General features: G+C 36.5%; 1 protein-coding gene across 7 annotated transcripts in view; it reads left to right on the top strand.

The window, feature by feature from the left end:
* Positions 1–13,313, top strand: part of PAM (peptidylglycine alpha-amidating monooxygenase) — a 147,444-nt gene that overhangs the window by 57,984 nt on the left and 76,147 nt on the right. For all 7 annotated transcript variants that reach the window (XM_074855930.1, XM_074855927.1, XM_074855929.1 and 4 more), the window contains exons 2-3: positions 8,385–8,889; positions 10,047–10,167. In XM_074855930.1, the coding sequence (XP_074712031.1) occupies positions 8,798–8,889; positions 10,047–10,167 (213 nt within the window). In that variant the 5' untranslated portion in view covers positions 8,385–8,797. The remainder of the gene's footprint in view (positions 1–8,384; positions 8,890–10,046; positions 10,168–13,313) is intronic.

Here is a 13,313-nt window from a genome sequence, read left to right as displayed (position 1 = left end):
ATTTTGCATTTAAATACCTACCTCCACTTTTACCACTGAGTGTGTGGAGGTTGCAACACTTGCAACACCAATATAGGGTCCGTAAGAGTGGTCATAAGCAATGAGATAAATACTGAGCCAAAAAACTGAGTCCCTTCTTTAAAACTGAAGAGATTTCATTATGGCTTTTGAATTATCTTCCATTTTCATCCCTGTAGTAGAATTTGAGAGTCCAGAGGACAGTGGGATTCACGTGTACTCAGGTTGGGAAAAGTAACCAATTTTTGCTGTTTCCTAAGGGAGATTTCTAGTACATCTTAATTTATTTTAATTTTCAGTAAGTAGTGGTTGTACTTGGGCAGCTAAGAAAACCTGATTGTGTCCCAGCATGTTCCAGTTTCTCTTGTGAGGTGTCTGCAGATCTTAGCAAGGGAACTTACGTAGTAAAATGCTAAGCTTATATTTTTTGTCTTCTGATACACTGGGTCAGAAGGGATTAAACCAGAATTCTTAGGTTCTGGATTTCTGCTTGAAATCTTATAATGTTTTAATAATGCAAGCACATTTATATTAATATGAGCAGGAAAGGAATTTGTGTGGTGGTTTGCTTATATATTACTGTTCTATCAAATTAAGTACAATACTTCATTCTTAAACAAGCTTATGCCTAATACTTTACAGTATGATGATGGAGAAAATAAATAAAAATCTTACCTTGAATTGTGTATCACATTTTTTAATCTCAGCTTAGAATTCAGAAATTGATTTTAAGTGTCCAGAATTTCTAAGAAAATAGTTTTGTTTTGGTCTGAAACACACCATCATGTATCTCTAATTGTGCAGTATTAAATTTTCTTCTCTTTTAGGTATTTCTTTGTATCACACCTGAGTGTGCATTGTTTTCAGGAATGGTATTTGTCATACTTACTTTAAAGGGGAGAGAATGTGACTGCGAAGATAGTCCTAGGACATCTCTACTTGTTGGGAGATAAGCAAGTCTTAAGCAAGGAGGCTGCTTGGTAAGATCACATTGCGAAGTAGCAGTTAAACCTTTTGCATCTTTTTATCTTACACATTTTGTTCTGTTTTCACTGTTTAGAAAATCAACTATTCTAGAAGTTGATCTGACAAAATCAGATCTGCTTAGGCTTTGACGTTTACCCCTTTCAGTTGTCTCAGAGGTGCCAAGGATGGCAGCTGTGTGCAGACTTGGAGCCTGGGGTGACAGCAATTCTGACAATTCTTGAGTTGTGCTTTTTTGCTTCTCTTGTTTCTTCTCTTTTTCTTCATGCATTTCCTGATGTTCACAAAATAATTCTGAGACTGGTTTTAGTCTCTGTTTATTCTATAAATTAGTAATTATTTTATAAATTTTTTTTTTTGCCTAATCTTGGAAATAATATTCTTGTTCTTGCTTTGCATAAACACATCTTATAACTTGTTTTCTTACCTTCTTTTGTTTCTCATTCTGCGACTGCTATTGCTGTATGAGTTGCCTACTAAGTGCAATTTGAATATTTCCTTTATTGTTCACTGAACAGGGTTTGCTTATGTCTTGGGGTGATATGGTTTATGATATCTTTGTAATTCTCGCTCTTTATAGCAGTTAGGAACCTGCAGGTCATGTTGTGAACCTGTTGATCTCCAAAAGGGAAAGGCAGAGTATAAATGACAGTTCTTCATCCTCTATTACTTTGCTGTATAAAACTTCAGTTGATTTCAAAAGAAAGCTGTCTAGTAGGTAAAACTCTCCATACCTACTGAATTGACAGAGCATTTGAAGGATTTTGCTGTATTGATTTTTCTTGGTACAGATAATCTGTCTTCAGATAGTAAGTAAAACTTACTCTTGCAGTAGGAAACCCATTTAAAAAATGCTTCATTGAATAAAGAGCACAGAAATGATTAACAGGTCAGAAAAGTCCATCAAAATAAGTTATTAATGTATTCAACTTTTTTCATAAATGATGTTGCCCTTATAAACCATCTTTTTAAGCACTGCTTAATATGAATTTTCATTTAATACTTCTAGTCAAATAGAAAAGAAACACATATTGTCCAATTTTGATATATACAGAAAGCCTGCAAAGAGTAACTCCATTTCAAAAGCATCCAATTTCACTGCCATAATACATACAAGAAAATACAAGTCGCAGTTCCTTATTCAGTGTATAAATACCGTGCTTCCTCTGATGAAGTGGACAGTAGGTTTCTCATCATCATGAAATATTTCTTTCAAAAATATGCACCGTACTTAACGCTCAGCAGATCAAATTTTAGAAGACGTTGTTTATAAAAACAACAATCATACCTGTTTTTTTCCTTTGGTATCCATATCTGAAAAATATTTTGGTAGCAGAACATACGAATTTGTAAAAGCTAAATTAAACCAAGAATCAAACTGTATTTGACAACATTAAAAAAATATCTTTAATATTACACCAAATTCAGTGTGGATTGCTGACAAAATAGGCTTCCTTTCCAGCTCCAGCTGCATGCTCACATCATTTCTTTTGTGATAGAAGTACAGCAGCTGCCTGCTGACACAGTGACCAGTTGATCTGATGGAAGATTAACACACTGCTGGGATGGGCAAGGGGGATGCCATCAGCTTTCTGAACCAGTTCAGAGCAAGAGGAAGAGGAAAATACAAGGCAGTGTATAGTTACAATGGGTTTGGAATGTGATGAAACCATATCTTTTTGGAGGAACAGTCTGATGAATTGTAGTTTGAAGCAACTACTTCTACTCTAAAAAAACCTCAGTTTTTGGATGATTTATAATCATCTTCTAAATGTTTTCCTGTAAAAAAAAAATGCTTCAAGGGAAAGTAAACAATTCTCCACAAACAACATAACAAAGCTTTAAGGAAGAATTTTCTAAGATGATAAATGTATTATTCGAAAAGTTTGGTATACTTTTTAAAAAAACCCCAAAATTCTAAATACAGGCCTATATTTGTTTGACCATACATTGCATTAAAAACTGTGTAGGCCCTATGTTTTCTGAAATCATGTTTTCGTTGTTGTCTAAAGAATTTTAATCTGTAAAAGCAGCTTATCTGAGGAGAATTTTCTTGGATTTCCTGACATTTTCTTACCCATTCATTGCCCTGTATGGGCAGGGGAGTTGTAAAAGTAACTGAGAGACCTTAGTTTGGAAAACAGATATTTTTCATCATCTGCCACCACAATCCAAAGGGAAAATCCTTGGTATCATGTATCCGTGGTACCTTTTATCTTCTCCCTGTCGTGGGGAATGCTAGAACTTGCATGGTTACAACCCCACATCACCTGCCATCTATTTCTCTAAAATTGTTTTGCTACTGTTAATTAACATACTGAAATGGCCTTATATATTATTTTTAAAGGTTGAAACAATTTATTGTTACAGACTTAGAGAATGGTTGAGGTTGGAAGGGACATCTGGAGGTCATCCTGTCCAACATCCCTGCTCAGGTAGAACCACCTACAGCCAGGTGCCTAGAACTGTGTCTGGGTGTCCAGTCACCCTCACAATGAAGGATTATTTCCTGATGTCCAGAGGGAACCTCCTGTGTTTCAGTTTGTGCCCATTTCCTCTGGTCCTGTCATGGAATAGAATCATGCTTAAGTTGGAAAAGACTCTTAAGATCATCGAGTCCAACCATTAACATAACAGTGCCAAGTCCACCACTAAACCATGTCCCTAAATGCCATATCTACGTGTGTCTCTTTTAAATACCTCCAGGGATGATGACTCAACCACTTCCCTGTTCCAATGCATGGTAGCCCTTTTGGTGAAGAAATTTTTCCTAATATTCAATGTAAACCTCCTCTGGTGCAACTTGAAGCTATTTCCTCTTGTTCTGTCGCTTGTTAGTTGGGAGAAGAGACTGGCAACCTCCCTTCAGGTAGTTGTAGAAAGCAATAAGGTCTCCCTTGAGCCTCCTTTTCTTCAGGCTAAACAACCCCAGTTCCCTCAGCTGCTCCTCATAAGACTTGTCCTCTAGACCCTTCACCAGCTTCACTGTGCAGTACTCCAGGTGTGGCCTCACCAGTGCTGAGTAGAGGGGAAGGATCACCTCCCTGGCCTGCTGGCAATATTTTGGCTAATGCAGCTGAGGGTGCCATTAGCCTCCTTTGCAGCAAGGGCACATCTCTGGCTCATGTTCAGCCTGGTGTTCATGAGGATCTCCAAAGCCTTTTCTGCCAAGCAGCTTTCCAGCTGGGTGGCCCCCAGCATGTACTGATGACTGGGGTTGTTCCTCTCCAGGTTCAGGACTTTGTACTTCTCTTTGTTGAACTTCATGAGATTGCTGTCAGCCCACTGCTCCAGCCTGTCAAGGTCTCTCTGACTGGCAGAGTGATTCTCTGGTTTATCAGCCACTCCTGCTAGTCTGGTGTCATCACCATTATGCATCTGTGTTTCTGATAGCTGCACTCACAACCCCTAGATACTCAACTGGTTGTGAGATGTTTTTAATTGACGTTGAGGTTCAAGAGGCTGTCTGATTTGACAGCTTCTTGCTAGACGCTTCTTGTGTGCCTCTTTGACCAAAGTGTCGTAAGTGCCTGTATTTAGTGCATTAATGAATTCCTAAGCTGATCCCACAACATACTGATTTTCCTGTATTATTAGAAGCAAAGTACGTCAACTTGGGAGGTCTAGCTCTAGTTCATTTGTTGAACTTAACTATTGTTTGTATACCCAGTTGTTGCTTAAGCTAAAAGTTTTGTCCTAAGATGGTATGTGAACTCTGTGCTCTATCTGAAGACAGAACTCGGGTAGTCCTTGATCAATTCCATTATTTCAATGTGTAAGAAATGTTATAAATACAGAGGCAGGGCCATAAAGTAACTTTTATAAATTTATTGCAACAAGTGAAACCAAAAGCTCAGTACGCCAGGGAGCAGGGGGGGCTTTCTGCTCTGCACCGACAGACACTAGGTGGAGCTGTGCCACCCCCCTTATAGTCTACCCTCATGCATATTCACAAAATGGGTGTAATTCTTCCCAAAAAGTTTCCACCTCCTGGCTGCGCAAGCGCAATTAGAGTTTCTCGAACCTTCCCCAGTCTGCACATGCGCAGTAGAGTCTCTCGAACTTTCCTGCGTCTTTCTGGTGTGCTAGGGGCTTCTGACAGGGGTCCCTCCAGTACTTTTCCATTGCGCAATAGCAGTCCATAGGAGTCTGTGTTTACAGAAAAAGAACTCCGAACCATTTTAACAATAAAACCACAGTAAATCTCCTTTAACTTATGTACGTGGCAAAATACCAGCAGCATACCTGCTCCTCACATTAAAGTCACTATATTTTTAACACAAATCACCACCATATTCTTCACAGAAACAAGAAAATAGATTGAACTATGAGAAATTACCACCTGTGATCAACTTTCATATTAATGCCAGTAAGCTTTGGCAATTTTTTTCTTTGATGATAGGGGTGATTGAAGGTGAGGTCACTTCTTCTGGCTTCTTCACTAGGTACTGTATATAAAATGTTATAGTTACTAAACTGGAAGCAAGAAATTTTTATAATGTCCTTCATGAATTTGTGGTTAATACAGAGCTTTCTTTTTCTGTAGCTGATTTTTGGAAATTGATTATTTAATTGCTATTCTTTTGAAAGACTCACTGTTTAATTTGTACAACATCACACTGAAATACTGTTACTTTATTTTGCGTGCTATTTTGAATTCCATCTTCTTGGCCACTTCTTTTTTTCTTTTTTCCCTCAGCCTATTCAGTAAGGTCTCTTTGTGCTAGTTGCTGTTGGCAGGTTTTTTTTTTTTCACTCCCTTGTTTTGTATTGTTGTCTTCTATTATGTCTGGGTGGGTCATGTGGGATGAAGTAACATGCTTACATTTCCCAATCTAATTTTCTTCTCCCCTTCTCTCATTTTACTCCAGACTTTGTCTTTAATTATGTTTTATTTACTTCACTACTTCTGTTCCCTTGGGATCTCTCATCCCAAACTGAAAGCAAAACAGTGGTATCAAGATGTCCACACAATGAACCTAAGTAACTGTGTAATCTTGTTAATGATTCTCTCATCCTCACTTTTTTCCTTTGTTGTCTGGTATTCTCGTGTATTGCATCATATCTGAAATGACATTGAATTCTGTTCATGATAGTGCTGCCTTTTTTTTTTTTATTCTTTTCTCCCAAATGTAAAATTTGGTTGTGCAGGGGTCTGATCTTCCGTGCCGGGTGCATTGAATTTTTATCCATTTCATATCCATGAAGCTGATGAAACTGTAGGTAAAAACACAGCTTGTTGATGAAATTGGGCCATTTTTTAAGTAGAATGTACAGATGTTAGGCATACATGTATTGCTCTCACTACAGATTTAATGTCCTTGCTTTTTTGGGTAATTCTGGATTATGATTCTTTTTTTCTGTCTCTTGTGGTCAGCATTCTAAACCCATGAATCGTCAGATATTCCTCTGTAACATTAAGGTGTGTTCCCGTGATTTTTTGCTATTACCATGTTTAACTCTGCAGTGAGAATTTTTATTCTCATATTTCAGATGAGGAGGGACTTCTAATGGTCAGGTTTCTCAGTAGTTGCCTTTTATTAATTTGTAAATCAGGTAGATGTTTGTAACAACTTGGTGTAATCAATCTCAGATGTCTTGAAGCTGGAAAAAATTAAATGTTTGTTTTTATTTCAAGTCACTGGGAAATATCTTTTCAGATCACAAAAAATTAAGTCAGAAAGTTGTAATTCTGTATATGTTAAAATCCAGTGTATTCTTCCTGCCTCTGTTCTTCAGAGTTCTTGCTTGTCGGGTGTTTTTACAGTATGGTCTGAAAATAAAGGTATAATTCCTTGGGTAACACAAATTTTAAAACTTCCAGCCTGGTGGCTTACAAAGATGCTGAACAGTTGCTGTTGCATAATTATACCTTAAAGAGTAAAAGTAATGAAGCCTTGTCTTAACTTTTTTGAAGCATATCACACCTGTTGTCTTCTTTTTAAATGATTTTTGGTTTTCATCATACTATAGTCCTTTATACGTGTTGCAGCTTTCCACAGTTCACTCGTGAAAACAATTTTAAACCACAGAAGTGAAGACATGAAAATGTACGTTAAAAAAAAAGAATTAGGCTTGTATCATTGCTTGCATGAATTATTTCAGACAGCTTTGGCATGTTTTTGGTGGGCTGACAACCGAGATGAAGTCTATTTTTAGTTGTTTGTGACTGAATCTTTTGTGTCATCCTTCAGTGAATAAAATAAGCAATTTTAATGATGATTAATGTAATCAGGTTTTTACAAATAGTTCAGTGCAAATCTAGTGTAGCTGCCAAACAACAGGCAAGTGGCCAGCATGGCTTCTTAGTCTATGCATAAGCACTTTTGTTTAATAAGCAGCCTTTTCAGTACATGTTTCCTGTGATGGAAGTAATTTTTTTGTAAAACACGTGATTTTTACTTTTATTTCATGTCAGAATCGTTTTCTATTTCGTCCTTATAGCATTATTTTGACTATGTCTTCCAGGGGGTGGGAGATGGTTGCTTTTGGGTGTTTTTTCCTATTATTACTTATCTTAAAATACTTACTACGTGATACATTTCAAAGATTTTTATTTTTATTATGACTTGAAATTTTTCTTATGCCAGAACTGCAATGCTCAATAAAAATTCCAGTATATGTCTTAAGTAACACACGTGATTTTCTAGCATACTTATAAAAAAACTTAAAAGTTTTGAAATTGAAATGTTGTGTCAACTAAAATGGGAAAGAAAGAACAGTTAAAGTGATGAGGAGTGCAATGATTTATATTGATATAACCTTAATATATAAATATTAAACTAATATAAAGCAGTCTGATCTCAATAGTTCATGTTGCAGTAGTTCCAAAAATAATTTGTATCAATTTTCTGAAATGGTTATAAAAAGTAAGTAAATGACATAAGAAACAGATACCTTAATGACATAATGGTCTATTATAGGTTGTAGTAAAAGTAAAATATTCTCCCAGCCTGCAATATGTGCAGAAACATTTAGTGATAGTTGATAAAATTTACAAACCTAGATTCTTGTGATGTCAGTGTTAGGCTGTTTTTTGCTGCTTGTAGAACACATCATACCTGTGCTTGTATGGTGAAATACTCCATGCTTTGCCTTTTGCATATTGAGGGATTTTTCATATTTTTTCCTATCATGAAAAATGTGTTTGAGAGTGTTTTTTATATCAATATGAAATGTGTCAGTTTCTGACCCTGTATGGATGGGAGGGGTGGAAAAGAAGGAATCGACAGACTTGGTGCAATCTTTACTGAGTTGGACTAAAGCTGGTGAAAGTCATGTATGAAAAATGTATTAAAATGCCTCAGCAAGGATTTGCTGAGAACTAACGGTGTAATGTGTTAGTCATCCTTTATCTGCTTCTATTTTTACATGTTCTGAAGGATGACTGATGCTGGTTCCTGCGATGCCACTTGGAGTCTCCAGCACTGTGGATTGAGAAGTAACATGCAGATTTAACTGCACAACCTGGACACAAAGCATCAGGAGTGCTACTTCTTCTCAGGTCCTTAAGTGGATAGAAGTACAGTGTCATCTATCTGCAAGAAGATTCTTCAACAGATTTTTACAGCTAATAATAAAGACAACATAGCATTATCCACGTCCCTGATTTACAGCACGTCACCTTCCAGGACAGATGGTCTGTCAGAAGCTAGAGGATGCCCAGAGAGCACATAATAATGAAGTGGTGAATTGATACTGCTGCTGCTGCCAGCTAATTGTCAGGATCACAGCTGATAGAACTGCACTGCCCTTTTTCTGCTCGCTTAATCAGGCCAAAAACAGCAGGGTGGACATGGCTGGCCTCATTAACAACCTTCTAATACTGTTTCTTGGTTTTCAAAACATCTGTTTGGGTTTCAGAAGCCCGCTTTCTGTCTTCAAGAGGTGGGTTATGCAGGAAGACCTTCTGTGTTCAATGCATGCAGTCACTTAAGATACGGAATTATGAAAATGCATGTCCTAGATAAAAATGCATTTGATACTTGTTCAGTTTTGCTCACTTGTTCTGAATTTTCTTTCTGCAATTTTTAAATGGCATTCTTGTCATATTGAAGACAGAAACTTGTTTTATGCATAGGCTGCTCTATACAATGTGAGTTTAGGATGGTAAAACATCAATTAGTGGAACTTTTTAGATAACACCGCAAGTGTATTTGAGACTACATAGGGAGTAAATCTATTTTAGCTGCTCAAGTTATCTTGCAGTATAAAATTATGTTTTAATGAGAAAGCATCAACTAGCTTAAAACTGGGCAATACTGGGAAATTTCAGGAGAGTTTGAATGCAAAATTGCACAGGTAAACTTTAATGTAGTGTGGACAAGAGAAGTAGCCTCTTAAGTCTCCAAAACAGTGTTTTACTGTTTGTGAGGTATATTGGGCACTGTAGTTACCATGTCACTTCTATATTTATATATATACCTGACTATATATATTCAGAATTTATCAGTGTTGCATCATGTTTCAGATGTCTTATCATTTAGTTCCTTAGAGTGATCTACATTTTTTTACAATTTGTTTATACATTGCATTTGATACAGACTTTGATATTCATGTGAAGTTGTAAAATTTACTGGTTTACTTTGCTATTTACAATAGGAGTTGCTATAGATGTCATGGTGTTGGAAATAAAAATTTCCCCTTTACATATTATTTAAATTTAATCTGCCTTGAATTATACATCAGGCACGTAGTCTTAAAAAAACCCCAAAACTGTTGTGAATGATTAACAGTACTTGACATTTTATAGTGAGTTAATTCTCTATCTGTACATCCATATACATCAAACAGTTATTTAGATGAGATGACAGGTTACATTTTCAGCTAATGTTTTCCAAACTAGTTTGTCTGCTCAGAGAAACTACTTCAGTAAGTGCTTGATAACTATGTTTTCCTCAGCTCATGAAGGAGTGAAATTTCCTGGTCACTCCTGGAGCTACTCAGCATTGTCAAACGTCTTTACTAGTTCTGAAGACCCTTCTTTTTAGAAAGACATAACAAAAATCAATATTTTAAAAAAGTCTTTCCTCCTTCTTTTTAAGGTATAAAGATACTACCAGATCTCTTCCCAGTGAATGCATTGGAAGCGACCGGCCGGTGATTTCGCTTGGTCTGTCAGATTTTGCACTGGACATTCTCATGCCTGGGGTGACGCCTAAGCAGGTGAGAGAAATGCAGGTTTTCTTTTTGCCAGTTACTCTTTTTTTTTAATAAGCTAGGAAAATACAGCCTTACTTGCAGTATCACTCACATAAACAAAAAAAACCAGGGTAACTTTTATGGATATGAATGTGTCCGGAGAAAAGTAAAAAAGAGAAAAGTAATCTCAAATGAGAAAAAAGTCTTTTTATCTGATTAATTTTATTTGTAAAATGTTGGTTTCATAAACTGAAGTGCTGAAGTTTATTAAAACAAGGAATATCAGTTTTGTTAAAGTGAAATATTTCCAGCTGTGTTAGTAAGACATACATTTATTTAGAGTTGCAGTTTATACCAAATCTCAGCTGATGCCTCAGTGAATTTAGTTACATTGAATTGAACATTGCTGCAACTTTGGTCAGTTGAGAGAAAACAACTAAAAAGCATTTTGTAAGGGTAATCCTTTTGACCAAGTATTTTAAACCCTTAAAATACTTCAGAAAGACTAGTATAAACAAGTTAGAATGGTATGCTGTTTCAGATTTGAAGTTGCTTATCTTCTACTGAGCCAAGTGAGTAAAAATTAAGACAATAATTAAGATTTTTAACATTAGCATTAGCATTTTTAAGATTCACATCAAAGTCCGAGATTTTACTGTCGTTTCACATTTAGTTTCATTAAGCAAGATAAACAATGAATACTGGAGGTTTTTTTCACTGAGGTAATACAGGGAATTATATATGTCATTAAAAGACCCTATGTCTCTTTTAGAGGGCTGCAGATGCTTGGAAAGAGCAGTAGATGATGACTCATTGTTGCAGATAGCACTATCAGAAAATACTGAAGGAAAAATAAGGTTTTCAGTTCTTGGGGAGCACCCCTCTGGAACATGTAATTTAGAGCAAGTGGTGTCATTCCAGCAAGTGCAAAACAGAACTATAGTTTCTACTAGATCTTATTTGTCTGCAGCAAAATATTAAATTTCTCTTTCAGAAAGAATGAAAAGTACTTTCAGTTCATACAGGTGCACATTTGCAATTACATTTTGTTGATTTTACCTGAGGAGTCATTAGTTGAAGAGCTAGGAAACCCATATGAAGGGGGTCAGTCACTTCAGATTACTATTCAAAAAAAATGAAAACCAAAACGCAGTGCCAACAACAAGGGCCTGTGGTAATTCATAAAGAGGGCATAATACTTTTCACATTCATGTGTACCTATAGCTGATAGCCTTTATGTACACAGTAATCTGAAATGCTATGGTCTAGTGTAGATTTGGGGGAAGAACAAGGGAAAACAGCAACAGAAAGCAACTTGCCAAGTTAATTCCTAAAGACGTAAGTGAAAATAATCAACAAGTAGCCTTACATACTTCTAAGTAAAGCTTTTATTTTCCTCTCTCAGTCTCACCCACCATTCTTCTCATTTCCCTTCCTTCTTACACAATGTCCCACACTAACTGTACAGGAAACTTGGTTCCTGTTTAGACAAGTTGAACACTGATATACTCAAAAAGAAGCAATGACAGAAAAGACAATCTTTGTTTTCTTGCAGTTGACAGGAGATAACCAACAGCTTCGCAATTCTAATGCCGTTAGTTCATTTTTGTGGCAGAAGGAACACAAAAGGGAAGAAGCCTCTTTAGAGAGGAAGTTCTTATGTAGTGGCTTCCTTTTAGCTTGCTATCTTCTTCATGTACCTCTTGGCCTTAGTGTGGGCAGGTGTATTTAGTGACCATGGATCTGCTGTGATTTCAAGTTGTCTATACTGATGGTTATATGAGATGGTAAGTTGGGAGTTGGACTCTGATCCTTATGGGTCACTTCTAACTCGAGGTATTCTAGGATTCTGTGATATATCAGTTTCTGCTTCCAGGGTCTATCTGCAAGTTTATCTCTATTCATGAAAGATTCAGAAGAGCAAGAGGACAAGTGCAATTGCTAAAATGCTTTATGAAGGACTTTCTGGAAGTGTATCACTATTTTGGTAATGCCTAATTGCATTTCCTGAGTTCTCAAGCATAACAATTTGTGTGGGAAAGGTGAAAAAAGAAAAAACGCACAACCAAAAAACAAGGAAGAGGAGCAGAAATTAATGGAGAAAATGGGAATGAGTTAAATTCTAGAGAACAGAAGAATATTTTTAGAGCAACACCAGTATGTTCTGTGCTTTCTCTTCTTTGTCATACATTTTTTGTGAAAATAAAACCTTCTTTCAACTGGATTGTTACAAATTCTGAATTCACTGTTTGCCCACAGGTTAGTACTTTCAGGAGACTTCACAAGCTGAATTCTTCTGACCTCTTTCTCTCTTGGTGGTATGCACACATGACAGTCACATTTCTTATCTAGAGTCACAGCTAGCTAACAGATGTCTAATGGAACTAACCAGTTCTTTATTTACAATTTATGACCAGTGTGACCTGTGATAGTTGTACAATCAGAAGGTTCATGTAACTAAGAATTGTTCTGAAAGGGCTGGAGTCATTGATTGTTTAGTCAGAAATATCTCTAAGCTGGAAAAAGAAAGGGAACTTCTGAAATAGTACTGCTGGAGTTAGCAGTGGTAGCATCACTATAGGCAATTGTATTTAATTTTATTTTCCAAGGTCCTTGACACTCTAGCTTCCCCAATATTTTTTCTTGAAAACAGATACTGAAAATTAATCTCTCTGGATTGCAAGAAGTGTAAGCATCTGCATGTATTCCCTGAAATAGGGGTGAATTTTCGGTACTACCAATAAATTTGTACCTAGATTATAAGTATTCACATTGTTGTTTTGAATGATTACTGTAGGAATCATGGAATTCTCTTTAATATAGGGGCATACAGCTAACATACAGCTTAAACTCTGTAAAATATAGACCTGGTTCACAGAGGAAATATGAAACCCCAAATGATTTTGTATCATCTGCATAGGCAGCACCTTATAATGGTGGAGGTGGTCTAATTCTTGGTGGAATGATTTGCAAATGGCTAGAGCCAAGTTTAATGTCTGTCCTTGTATTGATAGGTTAGTTGCATAAAATTCAGTTCATGTGTATGTTGTGTTGTCAAGGCTGTGGGAAAGGTTGCCAAAAAAACTTGCATTTTTTTCCAATGAGTTACTAGACTTGTAGTGACTTTGGGGGTTTGGGGTGGGTGTAGGGTTGCCTTACATTCTGTAGCT

The sequence above is a fragment of the Strix uralensis genome, chromosome Z (assembly GCF_047716275.1).
Source record: "Strix uralensis isolate ZFMK-TIS-50842 chromosome Z, bStrUra1, whole genome shotgun sequence".
NCBI classification, from domain to species: Eukaryota; Metazoa; Chordata; class Aves; order Strigiformes; family Strigidae; genus Strix; species Strix uralensis.
The sequence above is the reverse complement of the archived record's forward strand: the minus strand, read 5'-3'. Positions and strand labels throughout refer to the sequence as shown.